General features: G+C 36.0%; 1 protein-coding gene across 1 annotated transcript; it reads right to left on the reverse strand.

Moving 5' to 3' along the window:
• Positions 1 to 5,880: 5,880 nt before the first annotated feature.
• Positions 5,881 to 17,693, reverse strand: LOC130737711 (protein VAC14 homolog). The gene is made up of 20 exons (XM_057589537.1): positions 17,211 to 17,693; positions 17,003 to 17,116; positions 16,840 to 16,905; positions 15,315 to 15,404; positions 15,113 to 15,232; positions 14,943 to 14,971; positions 14,649 to 14,791; positions 14,471 to 14,565; positions 14,096 to 14,182; positions 13,861 to 13,968; positions 13,614 to 13,705; positions 13,335 to 13,416; positions 12,615 to 12,680; positions 11,548 to 11,663; positions 10,839 to 10,959; positions 10,096 to 10,257; positions 9,791 to 9,919; positions 8,627 to 8,695; positions 6,393 to 6,683; positions 5,881 to 6,175 (listed from the first exon to the last, which is right to left on the reverse strand). Exons 1-20 carry the CDS (start codon positions 17,298 to 17,300, stop codon positions 6,077 to 6,079), a joined length of 2,169 nt encoding a protein of 722 aa, XP_057445520.1. The 5' UTR covers positions 17,301 to 17,693; the 3' UTR covers positions 5,881 to 6,076.
• Positions 17,694 to 17,712: the final 19 nt, after the last annotated feature.

A 17,712-nucleotide genomic window follows, 5' to 3' on the forward strand; every position in this document is an offset into this window, starting at 1 on the left:
TATCATCCCATGATGATGAAGATGATGCCCAATTTTTTTTCAAGTTCAAGTTTTTTCAACAATCATAGAGTTAGGACTGTTTAGGATTTGAAATTTAATTATCGCTTCATAAGTTGTTTTGAAATTTGTTCCCCTTCTATTACATATCCATTATGTAGTTGGGAACTATTGTGGTGTAGTTTTATATATGCATTATTCAAATAAAGGGCATCATACTAGAAAAAAAAATTGTGTTTTCTTTATGTCTTTTCTCTCCAAAATAGCCCCTTATTCCTTCATCTGGTGGAACGCATTTGAAATTTTCAAGTGAAATTGGCCAAAGATATAGATATGTGTTAAAATAATTAAATGTTGTAATATAATTTATGCTGATCATTTCCCACGATGTTGTCCCAAAGAGTCAAAACCTTTATGAGAAGTTTCGATTATGCATATGTCATTTCATGTATGTAATTTAGATTAATGGTGAAGATTTTGTTTGAACATTAGTAAAAACTATGACATAAATCATACTAAAGTATATACGATGATAATTTGCACTTACACCATTGTCTACCGAACAGTACTCCTCGGGAGTACCGCTTATCATCTTATATACTTTAGTATGATTTATGTTATAGTGTTAATTCAGAACAGTCTTAATTTATATATAAGGAACAGGCTACGTATAATAAGGACATATTCTTGCCTAATGTCAAATTTTATGGATTAATAGTGTAAAAAAATTAAAAGAGAAAACCAAGGCTTTCTGCTAGGTTTTGAGCGTTGGAAGGTTCCATTGTCGCTCAAGACCTCTCATAATTCTAATGACGCCATCTTTCATAATTGTCGATTTTTTCATTTAACCCCCAGTAAATACTAGTACGATTCAATTAAACATTTTGTTCATTTGGATTTGTTTGAGTTGTAGCTTTATAATTTGGATTAGGTTTATCGTAATTCGGAGTCCTTCGTTGTGTAACAAATAAGGTCCTCTTCACAATCGCCCCTATTTAAGGCGTTGTTTTTTCCCGGGTTCCAGAATTCCGGCTGCGCTCACGATCATCACGACCTCTCGCGTTGCCACTAGTGCCTCATCCACCGTTGATCTATTGTCATTCGCCCTTATTTTAAGCGTCTATATTTTTCACCCCTGTTTTGGGCGTCCTTTTTACCTTGGATTTTTTGGATATGGAGGTTCCCAGACATAAAATTTCTCCTTCTCTGAGAATTGTCCTTGCATTTCGCATCAGATAGAGTCACAATCACAATGATGCCACTCTAGGGCGTCGCCAGACCTCCACGGCGGAGACAGAAGGTGTTTGTCTCTTAATTCAGGTTGGTAAAATCTTGACCACTAACAACAATTTTCAACTATTTGAAGTCACAGTTTAACATGGCTCTTGTGTGCATCCAGGCCTTCACAAAGAGATTCCACCACCTGCACAAGTAGCGTGTTTTCCATTTCAGTGGGGTGTTGTACTTTGTTCTTCTAAGATGGTGGATCTTCAAAAGATCGAGATGTTCTGGAGGGCTTGTTCCGGATTTTTTAGTAGCCATTTACAAACTCCAAAAGAATCGAACATGAAATCAAGATTACAGGGAGATAACAGATCTAGGATTTCTCTTCTAGCATTTTCTTTGGTCTTCTTTCGTTACATTTTGTCATTATGAGGCTTTTGGAAGTCGCTCCCTCCACCGGTTTCATACGTTGTGACAGTGATGATACTAGCTCTACATTAGTTCTGCGTGATATAGGTACTCTGAATCAGTGCGTGTTGGTTTTGTCATACCTATGGCTAGTGGGTTTAGTGGAGGCTCTACGGGGTTGGAGGTCCAGCTTGACTTCATGCCATTGCGTTTTTCCGTTTTATTTTTTATTTACGTTGTTTTCGCTCTTTTAATTCAGTTGCAGAGTTTGGGTGTTTTTGCGGTTCTTACGCTTTGTGTTTGTTGGGTTTTTGTGTTGTATTGTGTCCTTTGTCGAGGACTTGTTTCTCAACTCCCATTGATTTCAATAAATTTTTGCTTTTGAAAAAAGAAAGTTAAAATTATTTAGTTACTCATATAAATTTAATTAATTCAAAAAAAAATTAATGAAAATTGAACTAAATTATCAATTGTGAAAATATTGGTCTTGGTTATATAAAAATAGACAACTCTTTCTCTTATCACTAGCTACTACTCAATTAATATTATACCATTACTTATATTAGGGTTTTTCCCACTGGGTTTTTCCTATGGAGGTTTTAATGAGACTCCTTCATTAGCATTTCTTTTCACCAAAATAGCACAAGGATTTATTAGGACATTGAGCTGGATTGATTTAATTCAGAGTTCTTCTTCTTTTGTCCTTTAGATAATCTAAATGATAGGATTGTTCTCATGACCTATTTATATATCAATAAAATCTTCATGTTCTCGAAAAAAAAAATTGCATTACCTCTAAAATAGGTATATTGAATTATTATGAGTAAATATGGACTGGTTTTCTCTTATCATCTTCTATACATACTTACAATATTTTTGTACTTATATAATTATTTATCATTTATAATTTATAAATAGAATAACTATTAAAAAATAAATAACACTACTTATAATTTTTATAAAATTAATTAATTTTATTATTTATCACTTTAAAATATTAAATTAAATTTATTTGATTAGTGGTGTATTTTTAATTTAAATAGAATAATTAATTAAAAATAATTTAATTTTAGTTAATTTAAAAATATATATAGACTCATTTATAAAACTAAAAAATAATTGACCAATTACTCTTTAGAAAAAAAGTAATTATAAATATTAAATTCTAAAAATAATATGTACTTTCATTATTATATCATATCCTATTATTATTGTGTCAACCTCCAACACATGATAAGATAAATGCTTATCTTGCTCTTATATCATATCATGCCCTTATCCATATCTTTATCATATCTTGCTCTTATCATATCCTAACTATCAAATGGGCCTTTAAGACTAACAGTAGGTCTATTTAAATAAATAAAATGGATAATCATCAAATTAGTCCTTGTGTTTGTAAAAGAATTTAATTTTAGTCCCTCCCCGAAAAAAGTTGTCTGGCTCGCTGAACTGTAAGCTGAGTGGGAAGCCAGCCAGGTCTATGGCGGAGATACGAGCTCGAGCAAACACGTACATTCTTGACAAGGAAGATGACGCGTTCAAGCGGAGGCGTGCAAAGAAGGAAGGCGACGGTGCTCGGGAGAAACAAGCGGGAAAGGAAAGGCGCGTGAAGAAAAAGGCGAAGGAAGCAAGCACAGGGAGAAGAAGGGGAAGTCAGTGGCAAAGTTGGTTAAGGAACAGCTGTACCCGCGATGGGAGGCTTTAGATCGTTACCGACCGTGGCAGCCTCAGGGATCTCGCCGGCGGGAGGAGGATATGGAGCTCAACGCACATTTGACAGATATCCTACGACAGGTGAAGGCCGCACACATGGTTGGAGAATCCACCCAGAAGGAACCCCCACCACGCAGCGGGATCGACACAACCAAGTGGTGTGAGGACCACCGGTCGGTGGGCCATGACACAGATGATTGCTTCACCATGAAGAGGGAGATAAAAAGCTGATCCAATTGGGGCGGCTGAAGCAGTATGAGCGAGGAGGCCTCCAGCAAGGAGATCGCCAACAAGGAGAGCGCGACAGGGAGACCGCCAGCAAGGAGATCGCCAACAAGGGAACCGCCAGCCGGCGGCGAAGAAGGATCAAAAGGAAACGTTGGCGACCGGAAGGGGAGGAGCTGAAGAAACCTTCAACAAGGAAATGGAGTCGGTGGTCGACACCATAAACCCAACTGTAGGTGGGTTCGGAGGCGGCGGCGACACTCAATCGGCGAGAAAGCGGCACGTGAGAGCGGTAAGTTCAGTTCTGGAAATTCCTTTTGGCTTCCAACACTCAGACATAGTGGTGTCAACGGCAGATTTCGAGGGCATCAAGACGCATAAGGACGATCCTATTGTTATCATGGTGAGGATCAACAGGTTCAATGTCAGACGAGTGCGTATAGACCAAGGCAGCTCAGCGAACATCATCTACGGCGACGCGTTCGAAAAGCTGGGGCTGACGGATCAAGACTTGATTCCCTACACAGGAATCTTGGTAGGCTTCTCAAGTGAACAGGTTTGGGTAAGGGGTTATCTGGACCTTGATACGATCTTTGGCTTTGATGAGAAGCGAAGGTGCTGCGAGTAAGGTACTTGGTTTTGCAAGTAGTGGCCTCCTATAATGTGATTATTGGCCGAAACACATTGAACCGCCTGTGTGCGCTAATTTCCACGGCTCACCTGGTGGTCAAATACCCGCTTAATAGCGGAAAAGTTGGGAGAATCGCGGTCGACCAAAGGCGAGCTAGATAATGCTACAACAATTGTCTAAGCCTGTACGGGAAGAAAGGTGCTGCTGCTAGGTATAGGTGTTATGAGACCGAGGTTCGCCAGCCATGGCAGGATCTCCCCAGCTCGAGGAGGACGGGAAAAGATGGTCAGTTTACTAACTCCAAGGCCGAGAGCCGCTGGCGGATATCATTGCCGATTTTGAAGAGCAAAAATTCAGCAGGGGAGTTCTGGCGATTGTATCCAGGCTTACTGCTTAGCAGGAATTGCGTTTGGAAAGATTGTTGGATGATAATTTAGACCTTTTCGACTGGAGCGAGAGTGACCCAACTAAGTAGGGAATACCTAAGGTCAAGCTACCAGCGCCGCAAGGACCCCTTCTAAATGAGAAAGAAATAGGGAAGGCGGTGCAGCAAGAAGTGGCAAAGGTCGCAGCTAAGGCCATAAAGGCGAGAGGAAGATTCAAGGCTCCAAAGGCGGGTTGTCAACAGAAGGGTGAGTTCAAGAAGGTCAATAACAAGCGAGGTGGAGGATGGGCGAAGGTCAGTAACGCATCTAGGCAAGGTGAAGGATTCTTTAAGAGCGACGAGTGGAAGGCGAGCACTTCGGGGAAAAAGGACGTGGAGCTAAGAGAGTTGCTGTAGCCGGGGGCATGGGAAGGCGACGCTGGGATGCGGCGAGAAGGAAGACTTTGAAAACAAGTAAGGACGAAATAAAGACGCACTCTTTTTCTCCATCTTGGGAGTCTTTTAATGTGGCGTCCAGAAAAAATGTAAAAATACAAAGTTTGTATTTGCAAAACATATATATGATAGGGCATTCTCAGAAATATTCCTACGATTGACTTTACCAATCGAGAAAAACTGAATAACGGCGGTTGCACGGTGGGAAAAATTCTCTGAAGGTAGCAATTCCATTTACGACCTTTGAAGTGTTACGAGATTTCCAAACACACCAACTCTTGAAACTCCACCCAACTTTAACCCTGTCTTCAATTCACATATCCACCTGACTTTAAGGGAGACTATTAAAGTACAGGATGTTAAAAAACCAAACTGATGATGCTGTTTCGTTGAAATCTGTTCACACATTAGTGTCTATCAAAACCAAGGTACAACTACTACGTGTTTCAAATTTTTAGGGTTTAGGGAGAAAAAAAAAAAGGAAAATGTAATTCGAGAAAACAGTGTTTCTGCAATATGAGTGATTCTGTAATAATTAAGAGGGCGCACTTCAATAAACTCATTGTGATTGATTTATTAAGAAATCAACACATTTTTTTATGAAAAGCCAGAAATATTTTGACTTCTAAAATAAATAAATAAAAACAATCACAGTGAGTGTGTTGTAGTGCATCCTTACAAGTGTATTGGTAGCCCTCCTCAATCTTATGTTCATTTGGAGACATAGAATTACTCATATTACAGAAACACTCAGTCTTGTCTTTACATTTTCCATTATTTTCTCACTTTCTCGCTCACACAAACCTTGTCCAACAAAGTAACTACATCCTTTTATCACATGGCAGTAAGTATAAACAGGTAATCAAAAAGAAACTTTTCCAGGTAAAATATCAACTCTAGCCCACATGGTCATAACCAAAAATAACAGAACCAGGTGGGTATCATGTTTTACAAGGTCAAAAGAATAACCTAGAAAAGCCCCATGATTTTTCGCGATTCAGAAAAACCGAAATTTTACCATTCCAACCTACTATGATTTACAATTTACATTAGAATTATAATTGTGGCTGTCCTGGACCTCTCTTTGACCTTGAAGGAGGAACATTTAGGTCAATAGACTGGGGTCTCCTTGGCTCTTCCTCTCTTTGTGCCTCCTGCATACAGTTTTGATAATGACATCAGAATACAGAACAAAGCAAAAGGATGTCTTAAATGAGGGCAAAAATAACAAAATTAAGAAAATAATCATCGAGAAGTTATAAATCATGCAACACATCCCTCTTCATCTCCAATTCCAAAATTCTCTATAAATTATATGAATAAACTAATGAAACAAAAAATATCGACTCGTAGAATGAAGATGTCAGTAACCTTTAGTAATGAGCTGGAAATATTACAGGACTTTGTCCGTGCTTTATGGTGCATCCGATGCTGGTTTTGCATTTGCTGAAACTGTTGTAACCTTGCAGGAAAATTTATTGCATTGTAGCTTTCACCATCTTCAGTTGAGTCACCATCCTCAATGGTTGAATATCCATCAGGCATCCGATGATTGAATTGGTAGGGATCCGCTGAAGGCATTCTCTTCAATTGCTCAACATTGAAAGAATTTGACGGCACAGCTTTTAAACGAGTTTTTAGTATCTTAAAGGCGGCACTTTGCTGCAAAGTCCATATATAAACAGCATATCATGAATTCATGAAAGAAGACTTTCCTTAGAAAGGATCATTAACACAATCATCTCCCCCACCCCACCCCCCCAAAAAAAAATTGCCTTGGGTACACATCAATCTGTCGAAGGTAACTAGCATAAAGATCAAGTTGATACATCCAACAATAGTTACTGTTATCAAAATATCAGAATCACAATTTTTACTGGCCAGACAGAAACAATTCTATAAAAAAAGGAATAACATAAGGGATAAAACATATAAAGATGAACTCACATCGGCCACTATATTCAATAACATAACGGACCACACCAATTACCAAGAAGAGGGAAAAGTTTCAAACCATATTGAATTACATTGATATAAAGAAGAGATACATCACTTATTCATAGAAAGCGAAAGCGGAGGAGTAACTATTCTCTAAACAGTCCAAAAAACTCAGCCTAATTCATAGACAACTAGGAACTATAGGAACATGTAAATATATATGTAGATATATGCCCCTGCAAACTGGCGAGGGGCATGCGTGCACTTTGGTCAGAATTGGTGAGGAGCATGCCCCCTCAACCTGCCAACGAACACATAACCAACTAACATAAGGTAACTAACACAAGATAACAACCATACATGAACAACTAGTAACTATGTGAACTGGTGGTAACTAGCCATATTATAACACTAGATGTCTTTTTTCCGGAACCTCTACTACGATATGTCTTTCTCCTAAATCTCAACCTATGAAGTACCAACTCCGACACGGACACGAGACATCACATGACACCACACAGACACGAGACATGACACGCCACGGACATAGTGAAACAAATAACATCCAAAAAGTAGGACATTGGGACAACGTGTGTCTGCGTGTATACTAATCTTCTCAAAATCAAGACAAGTAAGAATTTTTATAAAGAAAACATTAAACATCTCGTGCCCTGTCCTGGCAAGGCGGCAATGACCTTAAAAAAACGTAAAACGCGTTTTACAGAGTAAGCATTATGTCTCAAAAAGAAACAGGTAATATACCTAATGGTTTCGCTTCCTTCTTGATCATGATTGAAAAAAATACACTCTAAAGCTCATTTTACAGACAAGTACGAATATTTATAAAGAAAACATTAAACATCCCGTGCCCTGTCCTGGCAAGGCGGCAATGAGCTTAAAAATTGTAAAACTCATTTTACAGAGTAAGCATTATGTCTCAAAAAGAAACAGGTAATATATCTAATGGTTTCGCTTCCTTCTTGATCATGATTGAAAAAAATACACTCTAAAGTTCTGATTTATCAAATGACAAATTAGATAAACATGAAGAATACAACCCTCATCAAGTGTTCCCAACTCATCTTCTATTGTATCTAACATACAAAAACAAAATTATTATTTGACTTTGAAAAAATATATTAGTCCCACGAGTATCCAGCCATCAAGAGGTGTCGGCTTGAAATGTCTAAGCCGAAAGAAAAAAAAAAGTTGCTTAGAGACTACCAAAAGGTCTCATGTTGGAGTCCTACAACGGGACAGTGCTTTACAGACAGGTGTCAGTGTTTCAGAGATCACAATTACACAATGTCCTTTATGTATGTATTTTTCCTTGTTTTTATCCAAATGTATTTAGTTGTGCAACAACTAGATTAAATCATTTTCACCCACATAGAAGACTTGTTATTCTAAACTACTAAACAACATTAATGCAGTTTGATTAACTGCATTGAAATAAGAAAATTAGCTATACAAGAATGTAGTAATGAAACCCAGTAAACAGAGAATAATACAAAGAAAAATTTCACTTCTAAATGCTTAGAAAAAATACGAGAGAATTCAAATATGTAACCTATGTGAAAGGACATTTGAACACACCTTATTAGTAGGAAATTAATGTCTTAACAGCTTTTCTTAAGATAAAAAGAAATTGATAAATTCGTGGATACCTGAGGAAGCAACATCAGAAGACCATACAATGCTTTGAATAACCAGATATATCTTCCAGGTTCAAGAAGCTGCGAAGTTATATCACAGTTTGGGCACATGAGAGAAGTCATTTACAAATAAAATTATACCTTACCACATTAAAAAGAGGACTGACCATACCATACGCAATGAAGAAAGGATAAAAGCTAACATGAGGATCAGCACATGCAAAGAAGAATTCAATTTATAATACAGCTGATAAAGATTTGTATATACATTCTTCTGGGTATAGAAGCAAAAAAGAATTCAAGTTATAATACAACTGATATATTCTTTTAATTGCCTTCTCTTTTCGTAAAAGGGAAGCCAAAAACCCAGTCAATGAGTTCCACCTGTGTAACTTTTCAAAAACATTTTATCTTCGTCCTGCTCCAGTTCTGTTCCTGCGCGATATAGCGCCGCTATAGCGGCTACCTGCAACTATTGAAATGAAATAGCGGCGCACTTCACAGTAGCGGCCGTAGCAGCACGAATAGCGGCAAAAATAGCAAGAGGTCGCGGCCAATAGCCTGAAATAGCGGCGCTATATGGATGAAGGGAAAATGACTCAAGCCCCTTGATTTTAAATCGTTGGGGGACCTTTTTTGGGGCACTATAGGCCTTCTCAGGGCCATTTTAGGTTAAATTTGAAACAATGAAGCTTCATTCTCCATTCAGATTTGCAAATCCGACTTCTTTACCTTAACATAATGCCTATGAGTGAAATTTTCCCACATATAAAATAACCTTCATTTTTTAAGTTAAAAATAAAAAATTAAAAAAGGATTGTCAGAAGTGTGTTTATCAAGGATTAAATCTCTACTTGAGGTTTGATAAAAACAGGTGGCCCTTTTTAATATTTGGCTGGTGGTAAGATAAACAAAGCCTGAAATTGCTGAAAGATACATTACATTATTCCTGAAATATAGAGATAAAATAGTAAAAGTATTGCCCCAAAAGGGAATAATAATAATAATTATTATTATTATTATTAGAAGAGATTGCAGATCTTTAAGTTTAATCATCATAAACATAATCAACATCTCCATATTAATCATATTTTACCAGACTTGAGTACAAAATATATGCAATTAGAAGACTTTTAAAGATGTATATTCATGAAACAGTCTGTTTGAATTAAGCACCTGTAATCTAAGATAAGCGAATATTGGAGTTTCCATCAAGCGAATCAATTTATCCAGATGGACCAGAAACTTGACATGTATATCCTCCTCTACCAGAGATTGAATCACAGCACTTGCATGTCTGTAAGTCTGTTAAGGAAGATGCAAAATTGATATCACACAAAGGCAGCATGTCATCCAAATAAAGCTAAAGGACATAAAGCTAATATCCACAGATAGAAATTGCCGTGTGAGTGTATCCATGTGCACATGTGCTAGACTTAAAATGGAAACCAACAAATCATAACCAAGATAAAGATATCTACCTGTGCTAAAAAGCAAAGACTTATAATTGCCATTGGAGAATGACACCAAGAGGCATACAGAGAAACATACAAGTCCTTCCCAGCAGGATTAACCAGTGATTGCTTCAAAAGATCTCGAATCTCAGATAATTCCAATGATGTAAGTAAGATCAAATTCAAAGCCTGAAAAATTTTGCAAAGGAAAAAAAAGGCAGATGCAGATGAATACTGTTTCACTCACTACATAGGGTCGCCTAAATGAAAAGAAAAAGAAAAATAACAATGAAACAAGCACAACAAAAAATATAATATTGATAAGTGTCCAAGAACTGTTGATCTCAACATCATCTAGGATAGTTATACATTAGTCACTACTCACTAACTTCTCTAGTTCTATTAATTGATTGTAGCCTACAACAGAGGACCATTCAGCATTACTAAGTTAACAATGAAAACAATTTTCCACCAAATAGCAGAAGCCGTCACCTTTGAGATATTGTGCTTTTAATTTCATTGAAGTACAATATTTATTTTTAAAACATGAATGTTGGGTGTATCCACAGGATCCAAGATAAAAGTCTACAATACTACATGTAACCCAAACAATTAAGCCAGTTGTGTAATGAGAGTGCAAACCAAAGCCCACCCATAAAGGAAAATAGTTCTCTCTTCCATCCCCATAAGTCCATAACAGTATATTAACAAAACAGCAACATGAAGTTCATTGCAGCCTTTGATTAAGCTCTTGGGAAGGACCCACAAACCTGAACCATAATTGACGCAAAATCCAAATCTGATTCTCCTTCTAGTATTATCGAAAGTTCCCGGTAGACTCTCTCAGCATTCAAAAGAACACAAAGACGACGGATTATCAAAGCACCACGCCTGAAGTTTAATATACAAAAATTAAAAATTTCATCAATGGAAAAGTGAAATTAGTAGTAATTACATAGTTCCACAAATTATAGGCCCGTTTATTTCCACTTAGAAAAAAAGTGATTTTAAAATTGAATCGAAAATTGATTTTATTTTAAATGAACATTTTAAAAGCATAAATTCATTTATGTTTGTATACAAATATAATAAGTGTTTCTCACTGTAAAATTGATTTTGAATTGTTTGGATCTAAAACCAAAAGTTCTTCTTTCATATAAAATTACATTACAGAGGACATAAAATTATGAAGAATTATTTTTTCAAAGAATTATTTTAGGATTAAATTGAAAATTTGAATTCAAGTAGTGTTAACATAAAAATAGATCTCAATTTCTCTCTCCTCATCCATAATTGATTTTGTCAGAAGCTACTCAAAATAGCTTAAGAAAATAATTAAATTTCTGCTTATTTTTAAATTTTGTTATTTTCAAAAGCATACACCCACGTAAAAATATACATAAGTGATTATTTAACAAAATAAGCAGAAACAAACGGGCCCTACTAAAAGAATCCAGAGCATGAAGAAAAATATCTTACTTCTCCAGAAGAGAATTATCTAGCCGAAAACTGTGCACTAGGAAAACAACAAGCTGACGGAAGTGCTGAGGATCTCTTGCAATGCACGCATGAACATCAAGAACTAAAAGCACAACCTATTTCACATTAAAGGATTGTGATGAATTAATGACTATTTAAGTGAATCATTGATTTCCACAAATAAACAATACAGAACACAAGAGAAACTTAAAAAATATAACTGTTTATTTTAGTCAGCACTTGAACAATATTTAAAAACCAAACCAGAGATTAAACCGATGATCTCCAAGCAATGACTCAATTAGTTCAACCAGTTAAATTAGTGATTAAACCCTGATTTAACAGTGGTTAACCCAGATAATTTTTTAAACATAGATCACAGTCCCAACCAGTTCAACAAAACAACCCAGTTCAATTTTTTAAACATTGATATTCAAGATGGCGTATACGGAAATCTATATGGCCTTCTAACCATACTTATCAATCCATAATACAATAACAGCACGAAGCAGCCATTAGGTAACCATCAAAGATAGAAATGGAAACTGGAGGTCTGTAATATTTGCGTATTCAGGCCTGATATGTAGATCAACTTTTTCACATAATGAGGTATAGCAGTTACAGCAAAGTTTAGAAAGAAAATCCTAGGCACTTCGACAGACCTAAATTCCAGAAGAAGCATTGCCATTTACTCACTTTTTCCCATCTGTTTCATCGTATTTCATTTTTAGAGTATATGAGTTCTTCTATTGTTCTTATTGCTCATTTATTGAGTACAACAAAATCAGAGAAGATTGTGCCTAAAGAGGCGGATTTAAGAAATCCAACCATGAATCATGAAATATTAACAAGATTATCATGCACTCAAAATTTTAAATAAAATAAACATTCATCGGTAAGCAATCTTGAAGTTGATATTCGCCCATATTTCAAAAATATTTTATACGTAAGAAAAATGATCTTATAAATGTAAAAATCACAACTTCACCAGAACTTATGCACAAAGATCTTGAGAAATAAATTATTGGATTTTGTTGGGGGAAAAGATGCAGTTAGCACAAGACTACCTCATCAGATGGATCGGAAAGTGCTTTGAGTAGGGTGTCAAATATGTCATCAAGGTATGTCAAAACCTGTTTCAGACAACAAAAGTCAATATATGAGCTGGACACCGAAATCTGTGTCATATGGACATAAAGAAGATCTCCCAACTACAAAACATTTCATGTAAACTGCAAAAATCGATTGGCATTAAAGTCTTGAACATTAAAGGAAGAGAATGCCAAACAATAGGTAAACAAATTATACATCATTCATTCACTATGACAACAGCATAACTATTTGCAGAATTGCAGCTTAAGTAGATAAACTGCAAACTTTGGTAGTATAATTAATTAAACCATGTCAAACAATAACTACATCAGACCCCAAATTCAAGGAATAACTTCATGGAGAAAAGCATAGTCTCTTTAGATATTTACGGAAAACGCAAAAAATATAAAAGGGGCATATTAGAATTATTTACTAGTTACAGCCAAGTAGCGTCCATCATTATTCAATAGAAATAGAGCTCTTAGTGAACCTATAATCAAAATGTTGCCATGATATAGGGCATAACAAAAGAAGTGTTTCCACTGACTTCAGCAAATATCCAAACAGGCATGCAATTGAGCTCTATGACATAGGCTTCAAGGCACATAATGAGAAACTAGATTAACACCACATGTCAATATATAGAAGCCTCAATATATATAAAAATGAAATCTGAATTCAAACAATGTAGTCACCTCAGTACGATGTCTGCTTAAAAGGGTTGATATCCAATGCAATGCTTCAATTTGAGTAGCTTCCCATTCACTAGATAGTTGCCTGAAAAATCAAAACATTCTCAAAATCCCTCTACAAAATAATTAGCTCAAACTAGAGTTGGCTAAATAAAAAGGTCCTGCATAATTATGTCTAAATAGCCTCTCAGGCGTGCACACCAATATAGATAGAAACAATTTTTCAATTACAAGTATTTTGAAATTCAAACCTAGCCTTTTTCCAGGTTAGAAAAACTACACCTCCTAGCAATGGATAGGATTGCTCCTGCATCAAACACTTCTGCTGGATCAGCCTTGATTGCTCGTAACTCTTCATTGGTTTCACGGGCAACCTTAAAGCCAAGAAATATTTCAAATTCATCATTTTGCATCGCAGGTGACGATAAAATTAAATATGGGACAAAACAAAAATAAAATCGAAAAAGTAAATTTAAAAAGAAAAAATGATGGAGGGGAATGAAAATAAGAATAGCTCAAACAAGCCTACCACTCTAATTTTCTCCTCTTTATCAGATATGCAAGGCAAAATGGCTCCAAGAATGTCAGCATAATATGGAACAAGCTGGTCTCCAGCAAGTTTGACAAACTCATTTATCTGTTAAAACAAGAAAGCAAAGACATTATTTAAGAAAAAATAATGAACAAATCAACAAAACAATAAGCAACAGTTTAATGAAATTAAAGACTTGTTTAGCAAGTCAAAACATTGCCATACCACTTACCCATGTGATAGCGGTTAACCTCGTAAATTCATCTGGAGAACCTCCCCTCTGGACCAGTATTTCAGCCATTCGACCATAATCTACAGACTTCAACAGTAGCACTGCTCGAGTCAGAAAATGACTAATGAACAAATCATGTTGCTTTTGTTTCAAAATAGTAGGTGAAAAAATGATGCAAAGCATAGTTAATTGATAAAGAAAGGCACGAACAAAAAGGAGTCAGTAAATAAATGAACCCTAAAAGATGGAAACATAACGTCGGGAATCATGGCTGGTAGTAACAAGGAAAAACGATAACAAAAGCAGAATTGGGAGTCGGATAGTTCAGAAGCCTTGTTATTCAAAATGTAAATTATACATTATCTGAAGCCTTACTGGGGAGGTCCTAATCTCTTGAAGAAACTCAGAAAGAGCAGAATCAGCTTGTTGACGTATTTCATGACTTGAATCGCTCAACATATTAAACAAACCTGAGGTATTTATAAACGATTAACTAGTTTACATTAATATTGTATAAAAGTAGAATAAACCTCATTCTTCAATTGATACTTACCGTCAAGAAAATCAGGAAGAAAACCCAGCATATCAATATCTGGAACACTGTCCAACACAGTAATCCATCCTACCAAAAACTGGCGAACAAATGGATTCAATACACTCATGCGCTCCCTCAACAATGGTATAAATTCTTCAATACTGAAGATCAAGAAATAAAAGAAGATTGGTATGAAGCAGTAGAAGTTACATTCAGAGATTTCTGTTGTTTTACAAGACGTTTGAAATCAAAACACGAGGTACAGTTGTACAGAGAAACATATAGCAGAACTGCAGAAGTGAGAAGGTGTACCTGAACTGGTCACTTTCAGTCACAATATCCTGTTTCAATAGATCAATATATAAGCATTAGTTAATATAAAGAGAATAATTATTTGATTAATTCCCAATTAGAAAATTTCTTAAGCGTGAACACATGTAGATCTTTCCAAAGGCTTGCTGGAGTTGAGAAACTTATTATACCTTCACGAGTCGGTCTAAGAGATGAGCAGCACTTTGTACATTGCCATCTGAGTCAGCGGAAAGCTTGCATAAGGCATCAAAGATCTGGTTGAAGTATATAATAAACTCTCCTCTCACAACCTAGCATCAAAACCCAATTCGTAATGGAGTATTGTATATTATCATATTGAAGCTTTTCATAGGTCCATGATTAAATCCTCACCTTAGCTATGTTATATAGTGCTTCACAAGCATAATATCGAACTCTGCTATCTTGATCAGAAAAAGAATTTAGTACAGGAGGCACAATTTGCTGTCAAATAAAAAGTGTATAGGTAAGAAGAAGAAAAAGAAGGAGAGGTAAATGAATATACACACACACACAAACCCGCACACGCACACAGGAAGAGGGAATTAGCAGATTTAATTAGATCGTTTTGAAAAGAAAAATCACCTAATCCAATATTTCAGTTAACTTATTTTGTCATCCATTTCAATCCATCATAAATTTAATTTTGAACCAATCCAAGTCAATCTAAAGCGATTTGTATTGGATCGGTTTTCAGTTTGAATCTTCTTCTTTTCTCTAAAAGGGATGCCAAATTAAATGAATCTCAAAATATATAATAAATGTGTTATGGCCCCTAATGTATCATCTGGTCATGGGTCTAGACACAGGAGAGTTCTTCTTGCGACCCAGACTGGAGAAAGAAGAAGCAACTCATCCTTTTGTCAATATGCTATATGAAATCCAGAAAATTCTAAAAGAAAAAATAATTGGGTTTACGGTGTGTTTGGTTTTGGGTTTCTTTATTGATTTTTTCAATTTATTAGATTAGGTCGCCACTGCAGCAGGGACATGCAAACACATACATATGCCAGGCCTTGTCAAATTAAGTTTATAATAAAGTGAAAGATGATTACAATGGTGATACATGCTTTTGACAAATACATCTTATAAGAAGATATTTCTATTAATATTAGACATACTCTAGCTTGATAAAATTCCACATATTTCAGCTTTATACCCCTTAAGGTGAAATCACCATTTTTGTTCTTCAATGTTCCGATTCCAGAAATTTCAAGCCATGTTAAAACCAGGTCAACCAAGGTAAAAAAAACAGAACAGGGCCAGCATCTAAAAGTAATTAGCGTGTCTAGTGTTGGTAACAAGAATTGCAAAATTACACCTACTATTCCATGAACTGACATGCTTGCAATTGCAGTTCCAGAATGCAGTGGTTTTTCAAATTGCCTTGTGCATATGCTACAGAAATGCTATTGAAGAATGTTAAGAACTATTGTAAAAAGTCCTCAGAGCTTCTTATGAATTACACATTTGACACAGAATAGCTTCTTCTTATGAATTACACATTCACACAGGATAGCTTCTTATGAATTATTGAGCATCTAAATGTACACAACTTCAAAACTGGAAATGAACTATTTTTGTGGCAATATCGCCATAGGAACAATGAGTCTAACAACTAACAAGTAGTGGATACATAAACTAAATAAAGAAATGAATGCAACATGAAAAAGTGATTGCTTCCACTAGACCCAGTTACCACTACCAAGTTTCTAAGATACACTCAGAATTAGTTTTGCATATAATCTCACGACAGTAAACAGTTCAAATTGCAACCCATCATACACAAGTTTAAAACAGAAACAAAAACAATCCAATCAAAGTAAAGAAATTCAGACTTAAAATTCTACATTCCAGTAACTAGTGGTTAAACCCTTACCTCAAGATGCTGAGAAGCTTCATTAGTCAACCCAACAGTAGCAGCAGCTAAGCCTATTAACCCTCCCTAAATTAAATTTCAAAACAAAAAAAAAACAAATAACATTCTCAAATCATTACTTCAAACTTGAATCAACCCAGATAATAATAAATAATTGTGCTACCTTGCGGTGATTTGCTTGTGGGGAGTAAGTGTATTCCGTAGTCAGCAAATTGATCACAGCAGTTATCTTGTCATGATCCCCGGCAGTAGCAAGCTGCTTCAGTATCCCCTCAACCTAACCAACAACACAAAACCCACAACAACATTCACCAAATTGCAATTGCATTATTAACAAACAAAAACGAAAACGAAAACGAAAATCGAAAAACCTCGAGAGCAGCATTCTTGCGCTTCTCGTAGAGCTTGTCGGCGAGGTTGCGGAGCACGGCCGCCGGAACCACCGAGAGAGCGTCCACCATGGCTGTGGGAGAAATGCAAACAAACTCGATGGAAGAAAAAAAGATCAAATGCGCTTCCGGATCTTTTCCTCCTCGAAACGAAACATATCACTATATCATATCAGCTTCTGATTCAGAGATCGAGAATTGGAATTCGCGAGATTTTTGGAGGGCATGATTTGCGTGATTGATTGACGTGCTGTGCAAATGCGATTGATTGAGTGAGGATTTTGGAATTGGAAACCAGATCTGTGAAAATGAAAAGGAAAATTGAAACTGCAACTGAAATGTCAAGTTTCTTTTCTTTTCTTTTCAATTTTCTTCGAAAGTTTCCGTTTCTGCGAAATTTTACATGAAAATTTGGAGTTTTTTTAAGATGACAATAATGATATTTAAGCACTGAGTAACTGCGCGCATTGTGTTTCTTCGTAAT

The sequence above is a fragment of the Lotus japonicus genome, chromosome 2, assembly GCF_012489685.1.
Source record: "Lotus japonicus ecotype B-129 chromosome 2, LjGifu_v1.2".
NCBI lineage: Eukaryota > Viridiplantae > Streptophyta > Magnoliopsida > Fabales > Fabaceae > Lotus > Lotus japonicus.

What these genes read in the sequence shown, in the direction of transcription:
- LOC130737711 (XM_057589537.1), bottom strand. Translation starts at nt 17,300, where the DNA reads ATGGTGGACGCTCTCTCGGTGGTTCCGGCGGCCGTGCTCCGCAACCTC. An exon ending in CACAAGCAAATCACCGCAAG is followed by an intron (nt 16,906 to 17,002) that starts GTAGCACAATTA and finishes AATTTAATTTAG; the next exon opens with GGAGGGTTAATAGGCTTAGC. An exon ending in TCTTAGACCGACTCGTGAAG is followed by an intron (nt 14,972 to 15,112) that starts GTATAATAAGTT and finishes CTATTGAAACAG; the next exon opens with GATATTGTGACTGAAAGTGA.